Genomic DNA, 17,942 nt, shown 5'->3' with positions numbered 1-17,942 from the left:
AAGCCATTCTGAACTTTTTTTGGTCTTATATGATGGGCCTCTTTAGAGTCACACATTCTAAATTTTTCTCTTAGAATTGTTATGAATATATGAAAAACATGAGTAGAGGCATGAATCTTGAATGACCATCGCTTCCTGCACTAGTTTATTGGTTTAATAGGAAATAGTAGAGAAGGTTGTGTTCCTCCTTCCCACCCTGTCCCTGTAGGGGTGAGGAGCAAATGGGAGACGAAAGAAAATTGAAATTGGGGGGAGAATAAGTTTTAACACTGATTTTAAGGGAACTTTGGAGCATCCAGACAGAGATGCTCAGCAGGCGGTGGGAGCTGTGTATTGTTAATCTTAAAAATAAAAGTGCCAGTTACTTTACCAACCAAAATTGTTTCTGTTTTTGTTTTTTTTATAGCAGAGAATTGCAATCTGGGACAAGTAAGCTACATTAAAACCCTAGGCAAGTCTGGAGAACAAAGGAGGAGTAAGCTGTTTTACAGAGGAAAGAGGGAAGTTGGGAGGGCCTTTATAAACCAAAAGTCCATTGGAGTAAACTGGAAGTTCAAGGTGGAGTGGCCCTTTGGCTGAGCTGTGAAGTCTCTTCCTGGCTGGGCTGTTGTGGGGGCGGGGAAAGGAGGAAGATTTCCTACCTCCTGTTGGGACAGGACTTAGTAGCTCAGGCAGAATGGACCTGGAAGGTAGGTCTCTTCTTGTTGGGTCTACAGCTGACCACCAGCAGTAGGGACTTGAGAACTCTCCCTGCTGGCCTCCCGGCTCCATTTTAAACGAGGTTTCCTTTTATTTCTTTTCACAATATGGATAGTATGGAGTTGAGGAAGAGCCGGGGCCAAAGATTTGGACGTTATCAGAGTATCAGTAGTGACTAAAACAGAAAGCACACAAGATGCGTGGTTAGTCTGTAGATTAGACTGAGAAACCAAAAAGGCTGAAGATGAAACTTAGGCGAATACCGCCGTTGAGTGGTGAAGGGTTGGAGAGAAGAGTGAGAGGAAGCATGAAGAGTGGTAAAGAAGTGAAATAAAGTTAGAATCCCAAAAAGGGAAGTGGCCATAGGAGTTAGAGCTGAGAACTCAAGGGGAGGGGAGGACTGCGTATTGTTCATTGTTGTTGGCAGTTCTTTTTGGCAGAGTTAAGAGCGGTGTCACAGGAGCTGAGGGTTAGAAGGCAGGTAGTAGTTGGTGGTGAGGAAATGGCTGCCTTGGCTACCCAGAGAGGATGACTAGAGGGCATAGGGAGTCAAGGTGGGGGATTTTATTCTGCTTCTGAAGATAATAGCGACCGTTTATTAAGCACCTTCCATCTCTGTATACTGTAGTGGGTGCTTTTATGTAGGTTTTCTTGCTCTAAGTTGGGTGCAACCAATTTCCATTTTACCATGAGGTTAAGTAACTTAGGTTTAGGATTAGCAGTGCGGCAAGATTTTAAACCTAAGTCTTTCCAACTCCTGTGTGCTTTTTGTACATCATACTGGTTCAAAAGATTCAAGAAAGCAGAGCTTCTAAAAACACTAGCAGCACTGGGTTCACCTGGGAACTTTGGTAACATGCAGACTTGTGGCCCCTTGCCTTTAGATTCTTGTTCTAAAAACCCAAGAATCTGCATTTTTAGGAAGCATCCTACAGGAGTCTGACACATATTGTCCTTGACTGAAATTTGAAAAACTGGTACAAAGGGATTGAGAAGTTTTCTATCATAGAAAGTTTGTTCTATAAGCCAGCTCCTAAGCCCATGTGCTGTTTTTTTGAGACTTACTGATGTTACTACATCGTTTTGATTTGCCTCTTACATATTTTCACAATGGAAAATTTTGTATTTCTTTTTTATAGTTTCTGGAATGATTAATTGAAGAGCTTTTGAAAGTTAACTTTTCTGATCTCAGTTGCCATATCTGGAAAACGGGCACAAAAATACCTAGTTCAGAGGGCTATTGTGATGAGTTAATGCAATAACGTGGGTATAAGATAGTATAGTGCAGTATCGTGTATGTAATAAGTGCTAATCAAGTGTTAATTGGTCCAAGTTGGGTCTTGCTAATTTTTATGCTCTATTTTATCTCTTTGAATTCTGATGCCTTGGTTTAAACTAATAAGGGTATATTTCCTAGTTAGTCTTATGGTATTAAAGAAAAACATAACTTGATGTTTTTCTGTCTGCATACTGTCAAACACCTTGGAATCCCTAAGAGTGCTCATCATTGTGCTAGGTAGGCACTGTGGAAGATAAAGAACAATAGTCAACATTTATAAGGTGTGTACTTGGTATCAGGAACTGTGTTGGTAGCTTTCCATGTTATTACCTCATTTATGCTCACAATAAGTCTATGAAATAGATACTATCCCATTTTATGGATGAGGAAATTGAGATTCAAGAACTTGTCCAAGACCACCCAACTAGTAAGTGATTGAACTAGGACCAGAACACATGCTCTTTTAAAGGAGTGTCCTTCAAACATTTGCCCAATTTTCTCTTAAAATTTTTGAAAAATTACCATATTCCTTGTGCATTTTAAAACTGACCTAACAGTTTGAGTCCCCTGGGTGGCTTAACGGTTAATCGTCTGACGTCGGCTCAGGTCACAATCCCATGGCTCGAGAGTTCAAGCCCTGCGTCGGGCTCTGTGCTGACAGCTTTGAGCCTGGAGCCTGCTTTGGATTCTGTGTCTCCCTCTCTCCCCTCCCTCCCCTCCCCCGCTTGCACTCTGTCCCTCTCTAAAATAAGTAAACATTAAAAAAAAATTAAAATTGACTTAACAGTTATGCGTCTGACTTTTGATTTTTGGCTTAGGTCATGATCTCATGGTCCTGAGGTTGAACCCCATGTTGGGCTCTGTTTTGACAGCACGGATTCTCTCTCTCCACTCCGTGTGTGTGTGTGCGCGCGTGTGTGCGCACGCGCGCTCTCAAATATTAAAGTAAAATTGACTTAAAAGGTTTTCATTATAAATTTTGATTAAAACAAAAAAGCAGTTCACCCAAGAACATTTGAAAATCTAATTGGCTTTTTTAATCAATACGTGAATCAGTCAGCACCACACCTAGCTTGTATGGGGAGCTCCAAAGTTGTGCAAAAGGTAAGGTTTTTATGGGAAGGAGGGAGGAGGTTGGGGCAAGAAGTTATTAGCAAAAGAAAAGATTGTTTCAGGCCAGAACTTCTTTCCTTAGGGGAGAAGAAGGGAGAGTCTTAGGTGGATTACCTCATCTTCCTCTAGGGGAGAGGATTACCTCCTTGGTGCCAACCAGAAAATCCAGATTGATTGGCTTAAAATTTCACTCTTGGAGAGGTTGAAACTGCAATTAAGTCTTGATTTGCTGTCCTGGTGGGCGAGTGACGCCACCTTGGCCTTTCGTTTTCTTAACAGCTTAAATAGTTGTAGAGAGTAATCCTGTGTTGTAAATATTGATATAAAAATATATTTTTTCACCCAGTAGGATCTAAATATCTACCATTATGCATTTGAAAATGCTTGAACAAGCTCTTCATTAATAGTTGGAAATTTAACATTGTATTTTTTCCCATTGAACTCTTATGTTCATCTTCTGCAAAATTTTGTCATAACTTATGTATTTTATGCTTAAGTCTTTTATTGATCATGCTGTAATTTCTCTACAGTAAAAACATGTAACCTCCGATGACGAAACACGAGCCAGTCCAAATCTCAACATTCAGTGTTAGGTTGGTAACAAAGAATTATGACACTGCAGTTACTATGGCACGCAGGAAGTACCACACGTATAAACTGGCATTTAGTGAACGTGTGTTATTTTAATTTAATTTAAAAAGTACATTATCAAGAAATACATTTAATTATTCTGTTACCTATATTTACATCCATCCTGTCTTCCTTCTGTTGTAATCTGGTTTGCCTTACCACGCTATTGAAATTGCTCTCACTGGGATCACCAGTGGCCTAAATATCACAGAATCCGGTAGACATTTAAAAATGTTTGGCCTCTTGTTACCTTTTGTTGCCCAGGAGCCCTCTTTTTATAATGGTCTTTCCGTGATTTTCTGGGAACGTAAGACTTGATTTTCCTTCTACTTCTCTGTTTGCTTTTTTCTAGTTTGCTTTGCAGGTGCCTCTTTCATAAACCAGTTCTTAGTTCTTAAATGTTGGGGTGCTTATCAGGATTCTGTTGTAGGCCTCTTCTCATCTAACTCTACCTAAGTTTCCAAAGGCCGTCTCTCATCACCCGAGGGCTTCAGCCCAGATGGCTCCCCTGATATCGAGACCAGAATAGCCAGCTGCCTCTTCGACGTCTCCACCTAGATGTCTGCTCTTGGGAACTGAACTTCTCCGCTTCCTCTAACCTGCTTCTCCAGGTTTTTTCAATGTAAATAGCACTGTCTAACCAGTTGCCCAGGTCAGCACCCCGGGAGCCCTGGAGTCATCCTTCAGTCCTTTTTTTTTTTTTTTTTTTTTTTATTTCTCATGATGCCAATTCTACTTCCTAATATACTACAAAAATCTGTCCACTTCTAACCACCCTCAGTGTCACTGTCCTCGCCAAACCAATTTCCCTGGCTTCTCTTACTCATAACAACCTTTATGCCTGAATTTTGCTTTCCTCCAATACGTGCTTGGTGTGGTGGCAGAAGTGGTTCGCTAAAAGTTCCAATCTCATCTTGGTCCCCTGCTTAAAATCTTTCAATGGCTTCACTCTGCTCTTGAGATAAATGTCAGACTCTTGAACGTGAATTACAAGGCTGTTTGGACTCCCTCTCCCTTATCTGTGTAGCTTTATCTTTGGCTCCTCACCCTAGCACACTGCACTAGAATCTAGAGTAACTTTTCCTTTTCAAAAAGTCTTGCGTCTCTGACCTCTGCTTTCTCTGAATCCTTGCACACGCCGTAGTCTGTGTGGACCCCTTTGGTTAACTCCTCAGCCTTCTCTGGTCTCACTTTGCAATAGTACTTCCTCTGGTGCCAGGTTGGGTTCTATTATATGCTCAAATACTACAGTGTATTTCCTCTTTCATGTAGCTCATCACATCTTAATTATGTGTGTCTTCCGTGGTAAGCTATTCAGTAAATTTCATGAGGATGGGGAGTCTTTATCTTGGACTCTGCTTTCTTTTTCTTTTCATTTTTTTAAAAATAGTTTTTAAATTTTTGAGCGAGCGAGCACAGCAGGGGAGGGGCAGAGAGAGAGGGAGACGCAGAATCTGAAGCAGACTCCAGGCTCTGAGCTGTCAGCACATAGCCTGATGTGGGGATCGAACTCATGAGCTGTGAGATCATAACCTCAGCCGCAGTTGGACGCTTAATCAACTGAACCACCCAGGTGCCCCCTCGACTCTGCTTTCTTAATCCCTAGTGTCTGACACCTATATGAGCATATTCAGCATCTTTGAGTAAGTTACCAATTTGGAATTCTTGTCCCTGTGATTTCAAAATGTACATGTTTTTTTCTCTTTAGTGTCTCAATGAGATCCTGGAGTCGGCAGATGCGCCTTTAGAAGTCACTGAAGGATTCATACAGTCCATTTCTCTGTCAGTTCCATGGGTCTCCTTGCTACAGGATAATTGTGCACTGGAAGTGAAAGGGCTAGAAATGGTCTTCCGGCCTAGACCTCGCCTAGGTACGTGTGTTGTGTTTGTTTGATTTGTTTCTATTTGTATTCCTCAGAGATTGGGAAAGTAACCTAATTGTATTAAATTCTGTATTTAATTTATTACTTAGCATTGTATTTGTGAGCTTTTCAGTAGATAAAAATATTAGGACTTGGGTGTGTGTGATTTTTACCTTTAGGATTACTTCTCGCCCTGCAGGAACTTTGGTATAATGATGATTTGGTTTAATTATTTGTTACTGATTATCTAAAGTGACTCGTGTTTTAAAGATTCGGAGTATTGTGCCAGAAAGAAAGGAATTGCTCAAAGATTGATGGAGAAATGTTAAAAGGACACAGGATTGGGCTTTAGGGGCTCTCATTGGCCAAATCTGGGAATACTTGAGTAAACAAAGAATAATGTCAATAATGGATTATAGCACACTAAATTAAAACAAAATTTCTCTTTAAGTTTATATTGTTATAAATAAGTAATCAGTATGTAAGAGAGGCAGGAAGAAGGGAAAGGTCTTTATTGCAGTAGGATACCTAGTTCATAGAGTAGAAAAAGATGATAGACCATAACCATGTTTTTGGCCACCATGGCAAAAAGAAAAAATAAAATACAAAAAAAAGCACTTGATACAGGTGATAATCATCAATGAATTCTAACATCGTTTGGTGAAAGTTGTTGAGGAGCTTCATATTTAGATGGTATCAGCATACCTCCCATTGATTACATATTATTTACAAAGAGAAAAATGTTTCTTTCACAATGAAAGAAATTGACAGTCATCACGACAACCTAGTGATCAAACTTAATCTCACTGATAGTGGATCAAACCGACATCATCATATATGTACCGTTCCTGTTAAAAGTGCTTAATCTGAATCAGATTATAAGGAAGAAGGCAGACAAATCCAAAATAAGGAAATTCTACAGACAAGAAAGGTGGAGGAATTGTTCCAGATTAAAAAGACTAAGACACAAATAACTGCAATAGTTAATCCTGTGTTTTTGCTTTTGCTACGAAGGATGTTACTGAGACAGCTAGGGAAATTTGGGTATGGCCTGTAAGGAAGATAATGTTTTGCCAGGGTTATGTTTCTTGGGAGTGTTATCCTTACTGAGCTTTTGCTGGGGAATGTTCATTGTATTCTTAGGAGTTGTATGCTCAAGTATTTAGGAGTGAGTGTTAGGGTGCCTGAGGTTTACCTTCAGATAGTTCAGCAAAAGGATGAGAGTTTGTGTGTATTTGTGTGCGTGTGACACAGTCATGATGAGTCTAAGTGAAGGCTGTGTGGGTGTTCATGGTACCATTCTTTCACCTCTTTCTTAGGACTGAAAATTTTCAAAAGAAAACTTGGGGAGGGAAAAGCTTTAAAGTGGTAGTAAGTCATTATTTACAAGTACGTGTGTGTGGTATAGCTTTAATTACATGCGTGATGTTTTCCGACGTATCCAACGTGTATAGTGCTTCTTAGATGCCACATACTGTTCTAAATGGTGTACAAATATTATTTTATAATACCTCTTTGAAATAGATATTTTTTATTATCTCCATTTTACAGAAAGGGAATTGAAGCAGAGGTAGATTCCAGACTTGTCCAAGGTCACGGCTAGTTAAGTGGGAAGATGGGATCTGAACCCAGGCAACCTAGTTGTGGAGTCCCTGTTCTGAACCTTCGTGTTATGTTGTAGCTTAAGATTTTCTACTTCGGAGTGTGTGTGTAGCGTATGTGTATTTTCTAAACCAATAGAGTCGTGACGTGAATCATCTTAAATTCTGAATTTAAATTCTTTCAATGGCAAGTGATGTTTACCAAGATATACCTGGCGGAGTATAAGCCCAAGTGCTGTCTGGAACACCAAAGTTTAAAGTGTACTTCCTGGAATCAGTGGCACCTGTAGTTTGAAAATTGGTAGTCTGTGCATGGAAGTCCTCCTTGATAATGGCATTTAATTAACAGTAATATTTTTTTAACCATGATGACTAGATATAATAATACTTTCCCTGTGGAAAGTCAAATATTCTCCCTTACTTTAAAAATATTCCATGAGAAGGGCTTTTAAATTCCATTTTTGGAAGGCAAGAATTCTAGTGATCTCTGTCACTTTGTTTTGGATAACGTAAGAGAGTGTGGTGCAGCTCTCTGATGAGGGAAGATCTAGAAAGGATTTTTCCCAGTTCATCTATCCCTCCAAGGATGCTTTTCTATCTTGTCTACATTTCTACTCCCCTTCCAGAGCCTCGACCGACTACCAGCTCTGCCAGATTTCCTGTTACATTCTGTCAGGGAGAAGAATTAACCTCTCGATTCAGCTGTGTTTTCTGTTGACATTGCATAGTTGCTTACTAATTCATCTTACCCGCAACATATTTCTTCTATTATATTGTAGGCTCTGGGAGGGTAGAATTAATATTTTTTGGATCCCTTACAGCAGGGTCAGCTAACTCTGGCCTGTAGGCCAAATTTGGTCTGTCTTATTTTTGTAAATTGGTGTAGGAACACTACCATACTCATTCATTTATTCTCTCTGCTGCTTTTGCACCAGAGTGAGAGAGTTGAGTCATCACGGTAGAGACCCAAGGACCCACAAAACCTGAAATCTGTGCCGTCTGACCCTTGCCAAAGAAGTTTGCTGACCTCTACTCTATAGACTTTTAAACAGTACCATGCATGCATTAAATACTTGTTGAACGAATTCGCGAATTAACATTTGGCAGATGTGTATCATTTAATGAGAACACAGGTCTCTGGACATGTGTTCTGTGATCTTTTATTTTTTCTTCTCAGTTATTATAAGGTGGTGGTTGAATCTCTTGCAAGAGTGATTTCTAGAGTATTCTATGCCTAGGGAACATCATGATGCTAAATATCTCTTGGAGGATTAAGAATTCACTTATTTCAAATGTGGCATTTTACGAAATGGCTTTGTTGGAACTATGAGAAGTTATTTAGAATTCATCTATATTTTCTGCAGCAACTGGTTCTGAGCCTATGTATTGGTCAAGTTTCATGACCAGCAGTATGCAGTTGGCAAAAGAATGTCTTAGCCAGAAATTAACGGATGAACAAGGAGAAGGATCCCAGCCTTTTGAAGGACTTGAAAAGTTTGCTGAAACCATTGAAACAGGTTTGGCATTATTGAATATTTTCAAAAATTTTAGATTTTTGTTTTGTTTTTAGTATATTAGTACCTTTCATTTAGTAAGTCTCACATAAGGTAAATCCGTTGGAGTGATTTGTTTTTATTTTTTTTTATTTATTTATTTATTTTTGAACGTTTATTTATTTTTGGAACAGACAGAGACAGAGCATGAACGGGGGAGGGGCAGAGAGAGAGGGAGACACAGAATCGGAAACAGGCTCCAGGCTCGAACTCACAGACCGCAAGATCGTGACCTGGCTGAAGTCGGACGCTTAACCGACTGCGCCACCCAGGCGCCCCATGGAGTGATTTGTTTTTAAACAGAATTACTGTTCTCACTTCAAAACTTTAGAATTGAGGTTATTTTAAATATTGTATCTGATTTAATTTCATGTCCTTTGTGTCCTAGTTTCTCCTGTTTATTTTATTGTGCTTGTGTAAGGGGTTTTAATTCAACAGAGAGTGTTAGCTGTACCCAAGTGTCTGTTGAGATATGACATAGTAGGTACTCAGTAAGACAAAATATTTATTACCAAACTTAAGGTTTGGGGATTTTTAAGGAAAGAAATACAACTTTTTTATTTTGTATTCCTTTCATTAGAAGTTTTTATTGAGTATACGTATGGTCTCATGTTGACGGTGACCTGTTTACTCTAGTGCTAAGAAGAGTAAAAGTCACTTTTATAGACACTGTCTTGAGAATCGAACACGTGCCAGAAAATTCCAAAACTGGAACTGCACTTGAAATTCGAATAGAAAGGTAAGACTTCTTATCTCTGAGAATAAATGACCCTATTCTTTTCTTTTATAAATGGTAAGATCTAAGTCTCTCATTAGATTTTATGATGCTTTTAGAGATTAGAGGTGATGCTGTTAATACATGGTATGATTTCACAGTAAAGCACTGCTCTCCAAGATATGTTCTAATCCCATTATTGAAAACTTAAAATGCCAGTTGGGGTATAATTTGTATATAATACTGAATTCAAAGCAAATGGTTCTCTTTTTAGTTAGTATCAAATAAAAATCATGAATAGTTGAGCGCTGCTGAATTTAAGGCCCTCCTGTTGGAGTTTTTTCATGTGAGCGATGTGTTGTTTTGGCATGTCTCATTAGTATGAGGGGCTTTTTTGCTTTCCTTTGCTTGGTCTAAGTGCTGCTTTGCATGAAAAAGCTGCTGCTGTTTTCTTTGAGGATTCTGTGAGAGCATCTTAAAGTCAATATGTGTGATAGTAATTTCCTTAAAAATATAGAAACCAGCACTTAGTTTTGTGGTTTTGCCCGCTTGGAACCTTCTAAACAGCTCTGAAACAGAGATTGATTCATGTACACGTTTTTCGAGTGTTGATTTGAGGTTGTCACTGTTCGCGTGTGTTTTAATGTGCTACGAATGCCTGCAGAAACACACGGGATGAAATATGTACACCGAGCACCAAAGACACTTAGTGCTCAGTATACGGCCCTGTCGTATACAGATCTGCTGGGGGCTTTTGCCAGATTTTGAGCAGATACGGTTTCTGTCTTTCACAAAACATCATACGTATTAGTGAAACGGTTATTATTTTTTTTTTATATTCATTTATTTTTGAGAGAGAGCGAGCTTGAGCAGGGGAAAGGCAGAGAGAGAGGCACAGAGAGAGAATCCCAAGCAGGCTCCACGTTGTCAGTGTAGAGCCTGACGTGGGGACTCAATCTTGCCAACTGTGAGTCCATGACCTGAGCTGTTAATCAGGAGTTGGATGCTTAACCCATCGAGCCACCCAAGTGTCCCGTGAAAGTTCTTGTCAACAGAATTTTGAAATTAGGTTGCATTTCCCTGAAATGGTACATTAAAAAAGCTACTGAAATCTCACGCACGTAGAACTACTTTCTGTATTTCGTTTAAACTGAACTCCTGGAATGAACAGTCGGAAGAGTTCAAGAAATGCCATTCATGTCAGACACGTGCCTTGGAGCCAAGATAGGTTTGTGAGGGAGCACAGGGATTGTTTTCCTGGAGACGAACTTTAGGCAGTTATTAATCCCGTCTCCCCCCCCGCCCACCCCCCGCCAGCTTAGGGCCCCCTAAAATTACCCTTCCTGTGGCTGAGGTCTCTTGGTAAAAACGTTTTCCCATAGTAAAACACCGTAATGCTGACCACGTTACCTTTTCTCATTTTCTCAGTTGTGCTAACACTTGAACAATCCTTTAAGTGAAAAGGCTGTGTGTGTTTCTTAGGCTTGCAAGTAGGTTTTCTCCGGAGCGTTGTGCAAATGCTCTTGTTTTGAACGTGCAGGACCGTGTACTGTGACGAAGCTGCTGATGAGTCCGCAGGAATGAACGTGCATCAGCCTACAGCGTTTGCGCACAAGTTGCTGCAGCTCTCCGGAGTGGCCCTCTTCTGGGATGAGTTTTCTGCGTCAGCAAAATCCTCCCCAGTGTGTTCAACTGCACCAGTGGTAAGAAAAACCAAACAAAAAACCAAACGCTAAATCCTAGATTTGTAAAAGGTTTAAATGGGGGCTATTAGGTTTTGCTGGGGTATACAGATCCATCTGATCTGGAAGTTAACACAAATATTTAGTGATGCCTACCTTTCGGGGTTTTTAAAATACTCCTATTTACGATTGATGCCTTTCCTACCTGTGAGGTGTATAACATAGGATACTGTGTTTTGGGGGAAAGTGGTATGATGACCGCGAATACCCTTTTATGATAAAATCCCAAGCAGTGTTCACATTACCTTACATAATGAATAGTGCTGAAAACTTACAGCTTAAAAGCGTTTTATAATTAAGAACTTTTTATTAATCCTTTCTGAGAGTAGAGAGTCCTTTCATAAATCAGTCCTTCCATAATTCATCTTTTGCATTATTTCAGATTTTCATGATTACAGAATGTCTATTTTTTCTTATTGCTATAATTTGAATAGATACTGTGCTTTTTTTCCATAAAGTCCTTTTCCATGATTTGCCTTTATTACTACTGTTTCATGCTAGCTATAAGATACTGGTTTATTCATGGTCACGTAATAAGTTTTTCATGTCAAATATTTTACTCTTATGCTGACATTTGTATTTTGCATTTCAGTTTATTTACACTAAGGTATTTTAAAGAATTACTTTATTCTTTTCTTTAATTTTATTTTTTGTTTTTTAAAACTTACATCCAAATTAGTTAGCATCTAGTGAAATGATGATTTCAGGAGTAGATTCCTTAGTGCCCCTTCCCCCATTTAGCCCATTCCCCCTCCCACAACCCCTCTAGAAACCCTCAGTTTGTTCTCCATATTTATGAGTCTCTTATGCTTTGTCCCCCTCCCTGTTTTTATATTGTTTTTGTTTCCCTTCCCTTATGTTCATCTCTTTTGTCTCTTAAAGTCTTCATATTAGTGAAGTCGTATGATTTTTGTTTTTCTCTGACTAATTTCACTTAGCATAATACCCTCCAGTTCCATCCACGTAGTTGCAAATGGCAAGATTTCATTCTTTTTGATGGCCGAGTAATACTCCATTGTGTGTGTGTGTGTGTGTGTGTGTGTGTGTGTGTGTGTGTGTGTGTGTGTGTGTGTGTATATATACCACATCTTCTTTATCCATCCATCTATCCATAGGTGGACATTTGGGCTCTTTCCAGACTTTGGCTACTGTCAATAGGGCTGCTATAAACATGGGGGTGCATGTGTCCCTTCGAAGCAGCACACCTGTCTCCCTTGGATAAATGCCTAGTAGTGCAATTGCTGGTTCGTTAGGGTAGTTTTAGTTTTACTTTTTGGGGAACCTTCATACTGTTTTCCAGAGTGGCTGCACCACCTTGCATTCCCAAGAATTATTTTATTCTTATTGCCTCATTGTAGGAAACTGAGCCAAAGCTGTCACCTAGCTGGAATCCCAAAATTGTCTATGAGCCACACCCACAACTAACTAGAAATTTACCAGAGATGGCACCTTCTGACCCAGTGCAGATTGGAGGGCTGATCGGTAGGTTGGAGTTGAGTCTCACGTTGAAACAGAATGAAGTACTTCCTGGAGCTAAGGTAAGTGTTTTGTTTTGTTTTACTATAGAAAATAAAACAAAGTACAAGCATTCTTTAAAAATTTTTTTTTTTTTTTCAACGTTTATTTATTTTTGAGACAGAGAGAGACAGAGCATGAACGGGGGAGGGGCAGAGAGAGAGGGAGACACAGAATCGGAAACAGGCTCCAGGCTCTGAGCCATCAGCCCAGAGCCCGACGCGGGGCTCGAACTCACGGACCGCGAGATCGTGACCTGGCTGAAGTCGGACGCTTAACCGACTGCGCCACCCAGGCGCCCCTAGCATTCTTTAATCTGTGCAGTGGTCTCACCGATTGGTCACTGGATTGTCCTGTAACTAGGGTGCCCACTGTCCTGGAGTCAGCGTTCTTACTCTCCGCTGGGGCCTCTGTCCTCCCGTCTTAAGGCTCACGTGAGGACTGCCTTTGCCCTTCTGCTGCTGCTTGGGTTTAGCACTGTCTCCTACACTCACTTTCCTGCACTCAAGCGGTTCAGAAACATTCGTTAGTTCAGAAACTAGCAATTTATTAAGGAATCTGTTATCACAAAAGTAAGTTTAGGAGAAGAGATTTGGAAAGCAAGAAGTTGACTGTAGAAGGTGCTTAATTGTATGCATGTAAAAATGCCCACCTTTGTGCGTTTTGAACAGAATGACTGTTTTTATGTTGTGGAATATTTATGAAAAGAGATTGATTTCCCCCCCCCCCCCATGGTAACTCATGGCTTTTGTAGAGCTTGTAAAGACAACACCTGTTTTGTAGGGAGCAGTATTGGGCGGTCTGCTGGGGAATCAGGAAGCTTGTGTTTGTGTAGCTGGTTAAAAACGTATTTGTGGCGTGTTATTTTCAAACTTTGAAAGCTAATTTGCTATATAATCTGTGTAAAATGTAGTTTAAATTAGGAAGATGTCAGGATTTAGTCATTTTACTCACTGTGCTAACTAGCTGTAGGTGTTTGAGTGCTGTGTGCCAGGCCCTGTGCAACTTCTCGGGGAGATGCAAAGAAGAGTGGAATACTGTCTTCGCCTTAATACAGCATATAATGAGAGCTATAGACATTGCTGGGGGGAGGGGCATGGGAGAGGGAGCAACTGAGTGCACGTGAATGCACGTAGGATTTTCAGAGGATTGAAGGATCTCCAGCAACCCGTCCTTGGGTTGGCACTCCTGGCTAGAGGTGGAGGCAGGGGAAGGGGATAATCAGAACCTCAGCCTTCCTATTTCTGAGGACTCCCTCTCCTTCGTTTAGTGCTCTGTCCTACCCTAGGTGCTAGGACCTCCTTTCTCCAGTTCTTAAAAGCCTCTTCATAAAATAACACGAGAAAGCTGTAGGTGTGTTTAAACCCTCAGGGAATCCCCCGATGTGCTAAAATCCTTGGGAAACTAACACACTCCTGCCTCTGGGCGGGGTTGGGGGGGTGCATTTACTCTTTCTCTAAGAAGGGAGAACCATAGTAACTTTTATAGTTCTGTTTTGATTAAATATAGTTTTCAGCATTTATATACTTGATCTTTGGGCAGACCCAGACTTTTGCACACTATGTGTTGATTTGCATAAGTGCCTTTTCGATGTTGCTTTTGGACATGTGTGTGTTAGGTGACAAATAACACCTGGAATCACTGCGTGAGGGTATGATTGCCAGCCAGTGTGTGATATTTGGGGATCTTACTCTCCTCGCCTATATGGTAATTGTTTTTGCGGTAGTAACTTGATTTTTGAGTACATATTGTTCTTATTTAATGAAAATGAAGACTAAATGGAGAAATAAAAGTTCTAGATGTTAGCATTGAGAAATGTAAATCTCATGAACAATACAGTGTAGACAAAGGTGGCATTGGTTAGGGGTGCTCAAAGTGCCCGATCTTTAGTCCCTCTGATGTTCATTAGACCCACGTCTTTCAACTGTGAGTTCAAAATGTTATGAAAGATATTTTATGTTATGTTATTTTATTATTTATTTATTTAAGTTCTCTGAGACTGGTACCCACCCCAAATAGTGTGTAAGCTTTATGGTTCACATACTCAGTTTTAGCATGTACTTTCAGGAATGTGCTATATAAGAATATAGAGGACTTGTATGTATTGAATTTATAGAGATTTCATTTCAGTTACCGTGTCATATTGAGTTTGAAATTATTTGACTTTATTTTTTAATTTTTGCTAAAGTTTGTTTATTTGGAGAGAGAGAAAAAGCATGAGTGGGGGAGGGGCAGAGAGAGAGAATCCCATGCTGGTTGGGGCATAGTGCCCCAGCACTTAAAAAAGCAAAAACAAAAAGTGATAGTGATGATTGTTATTATTGGAGAATGTTATTATATTCTCAGATCATGGACATTTCTCAGAGTTACTATATAATACAATATTTTTTGTTTTTAGAATCAGAGGAAATTTGCTTTTTCCCCTGGGGAAGGTGCCATTTTCCAAATATAAATGTATTTTATTAATTGAATTCCTTTTAAATTGCAAAATGGCATAAAGATAATGGGAGTGTTAGCATTAGGACTAAGAGGAGGTGAATGAAAAGTAAGGCGGCCATAGCATATTCAACTTTTTAGAATGTGGTGTAGAGAGTGGAGTGATTGTTTTTGTCAGAATATACTCCACGGGAATCAGGATGGGACTGGGTGGGCTCTTATTTCTAGGAGGAAAATTGGACAAAGACTTGGAAAAGAGCAAGGCAGTTCACCTGATCGCCCAACTCCATTGGCATCTCTGCTGTGGCTTATGCTTTCCTACTTAGCGGGGAGTGGGCTTTGTGGAATACGGGGCATCTGGAGAGGCACGCTGCTGATAGGGAAGGGTCCCCAAGTGCTGTGCTAGCAAGTGGGCAAACTGGGGAAAGCCAACTTTATTTGCTATTGGTGTGACTCCAGCTTTGAGGATTATGACTCGAGTCTTGAAGTCCTGCTGGGAAGGAAAACTGTACTACTAACTTGATATTCTTTCTTAGTGGCTGTGTCTTAAAGCCTCAAATACCTTAAATACTCTATAGTAAGCTCACAGAGACAAAAAGTGTGACGTTGGACTTGCCAATATGGAATTTCTCAGGAGGATCTTCCCTCTTAGAACAACAGTTTGATGGCCTATAAGTCTTTTTATTTAGATTGTGTGAATTCGTGGATGGAATCTTACGTAAAATAATTTAAGACTGACTAATCTGTGTTGATCTCCGTGCATTAAAATATACTGGGATTTGTGGTGATGAGGTTTTAAGAGTGTTTATCCTGAGTGGTTTTGTTTTTGTTTTTTGTTTTGAAGTTGGATATTGATGGACAGATAGACTCTATTCACCTATTCCTGTCACCGAGGCAGGTGCACTTGCTTTTGGATATGTTAGCAGCTATTGCCGGACCAGGCAAGTATGGCAACAGGTTACTCTGTTATTATTTTTAACTTTGAAATTTTTTGGTCAAGATCAAAGATTCTATGATTTCTAGCTAGCTGCTTAAAACTACTGCATAGGTCTCTGATTAATATTAAATAGTGGTAGTTCTGAATTGACTGGCATGAAGTTGCTGTTAGTATTGAACAAGTGGGTTTTGGGAGAGAGATGATTAACTCCAGATTTAATTACTGTTTTGCTTTCCTTTGCTTTCCTTTCTATACTTCCAGAAAATTCTAGCAAAATAGGATTAGGTAATAAAGATAGAAAAAACCGACCTATGCAGCAGGAAGACGAATATCGAATTCAGATGGAATTAAACCGGTATTATTTGAGAAAAGATTCCCTCTCCGTGGGTGTATCTTCAGAGCAAAGCTTTTATGAGACAGAATCTGCTCGGACACCTTCTAGCCGTGGTAAGCAACTAAAACCGTTGACACTAGATTCCTACAATGTCATCAAAGAGCAGAGTAAACAATTTGGCTGTTGTGAAATGGAGTTTAGTAATGAAAGAACAAAAGATCTGTGCTATAAGAAGGTTTCAGTTAGTAAGTTGATCTAACCATGTCATTAATTACAGTGATGCACTGGCACATGTACCTTTTTTTTGATTGTGTAATCTTGTTTCATAAGTCATGATTTATTTATTTTTATTCTAAGGATAGTCAATTCACAAAAATGCATACACAAAAGATAAATTGGAGATAATTATTCATTTTGTCAAATTCTTACATACTTGTATAATGATTTATGGCAGATTCCTTTAGGAACCTTTCTCTACTCTTCTATCAATTATACGTAAATATAGTCTTTACCAACTAAACCTGGCATTTACAGGTGTTTTACAATATTTATTTAAGCACTAATACCTTAAATAATAAGAATCACTTTAAATACAGAATGTTGAACTAAATAAATTAAAAATTAAGAAATTAAAGTGTATATAAGCAATTTTGGCCATAACAAACTTCATTCGCCTTAGGGTGAAACAACCTTCAGAAAGAAGAAAGTGAAAGGTAAATAGAATTCTAAATGATATATTCAGGTTTGTTTTTAAAGAAAAAGCTGTATCCATATGAAACCAGATATCGCAAGATCTTCATACTAGTTTAAAGTTGGGTTTTAACTCCTAAACTGTCACATGACACCTAAAAATATACCATGTAGTACATGTCATATATTTGGGAAAAAACCAAAAAACCACAAAACAAGTTCCCCAGTAGGATAGCATAACTTTGTTAACTTGTATTTGGTCGAGTTTTTATTATGCCATTTATATCTTGGATCCAAATAAAGTACCCTACTGGAAGTAATGTGAACTTTAGGGCATCGCCGTATTGCAGATAATCTGAAGGAAGAATATGACATTAATACATGTTAACTTACTATAAAGACATGAATTACACAGTTGACAAGGTTTAATTCTCTCTAGAAGAAGAAGTTTTCTTCTCCATGGCCGATATGGACATGTCCCATAGTCTCTCTTCTCTTCCACCCCTTGGAGACCCTCCAAATGTGGACCTTGAGTTGTCGTTAACTAGTACATATACAAATACTCCAGCAGGATCTCCATTAAGTGCTACTGTGGTAAAGTATTATTTAATTGTTACTCTCGGCTTGAAAAGTGGCTTCTAAAATTCTACGCTTTATTCATGTGATTAAAAAAAAAATTCTTTTACAGCTTCAGCCAACGTGGGGAGATTTCCTTGATCATCATAAAGAACAGCCAGTAAGAGGGTCAGCATTGCCATCCAACCTGGCGCCCCCACCAGCTTTACAGAAAACTTGTACGTAGCATAAGACATTTGTTGATAGTGCCACTAGAATTT

The 17,942-nt window shown here is 39.4% G+C and overlaps 1 protein-coding gene across 6 annotated transcripts in view; it reads left to right on the top strand.

The window, feature by feature from the left end:
- Positions 1–17,942, top strand: part of ATG2B (autophagy related 2B) — a 73,323-nt gene that overhangs the window by 6,406 nt on the left and 48,975 nt on the right. For 5 of the 6 annotated variants that reach the window (XM_045452000.1, XM_045451999.1, XM_045452001.1 and 2 more), the window contains exons 2-10: positions 5,430–5,592; positions 8,549–8,701; positions 9,374–9,476; positions 10,993–11,155; positions 12,553–12,732; positions 15,990–16,086; positions 16,344–16,529; positions 17,546–17,700; positions 17,795–17,900. In XM_045452000.1, the coding sequence (XP_045307956.1) occupies positions 5,430–5,592; positions 8,549–8,701; positions 9,374–9,476; positions 10,993–11,155; positions 12,553–12,732; positions 15,990–16,086; positions 16,344–16,529; positions 17,546–17,700; positions 17,795–17,900 (1,306 nt within the window). The remainder of the gene's footprint in view (positions 1–5,429; positions 5,593–8,548; positions 8,702–9,373; positions 9,477–10,992; positions 11,156–12,552; positions 12,733–15,989; positions 16,087–16,343; positions 16,530–17,545; positions 17,701–17,794; positions 17,901–17,942) is intronic. The other variant, XM_045451998.1, reaches the window with a different exon arrangement.

This window comes from Leopardus geoffroyi, chromosome B3 (genome assembly GCF_018350155.1).
Source record: "Leopardus geoffroyi isolate Oge1 chromosome B3, O.geoffroyi_Oge1_pat1.0, whole genome shotgun sequence".
NCBI classification, from domain to species: Eukaryota; Metazoa; Chordata; class Mammalia; order Carnivora; family Felidae; genus Leopardus; species Leopardus geoffroyi.
The sequence above is the reverse complement of the archived record's forward strand: the minus strand, read 5'-3'. Positions and strand labels throughout refer to the sequence as shown.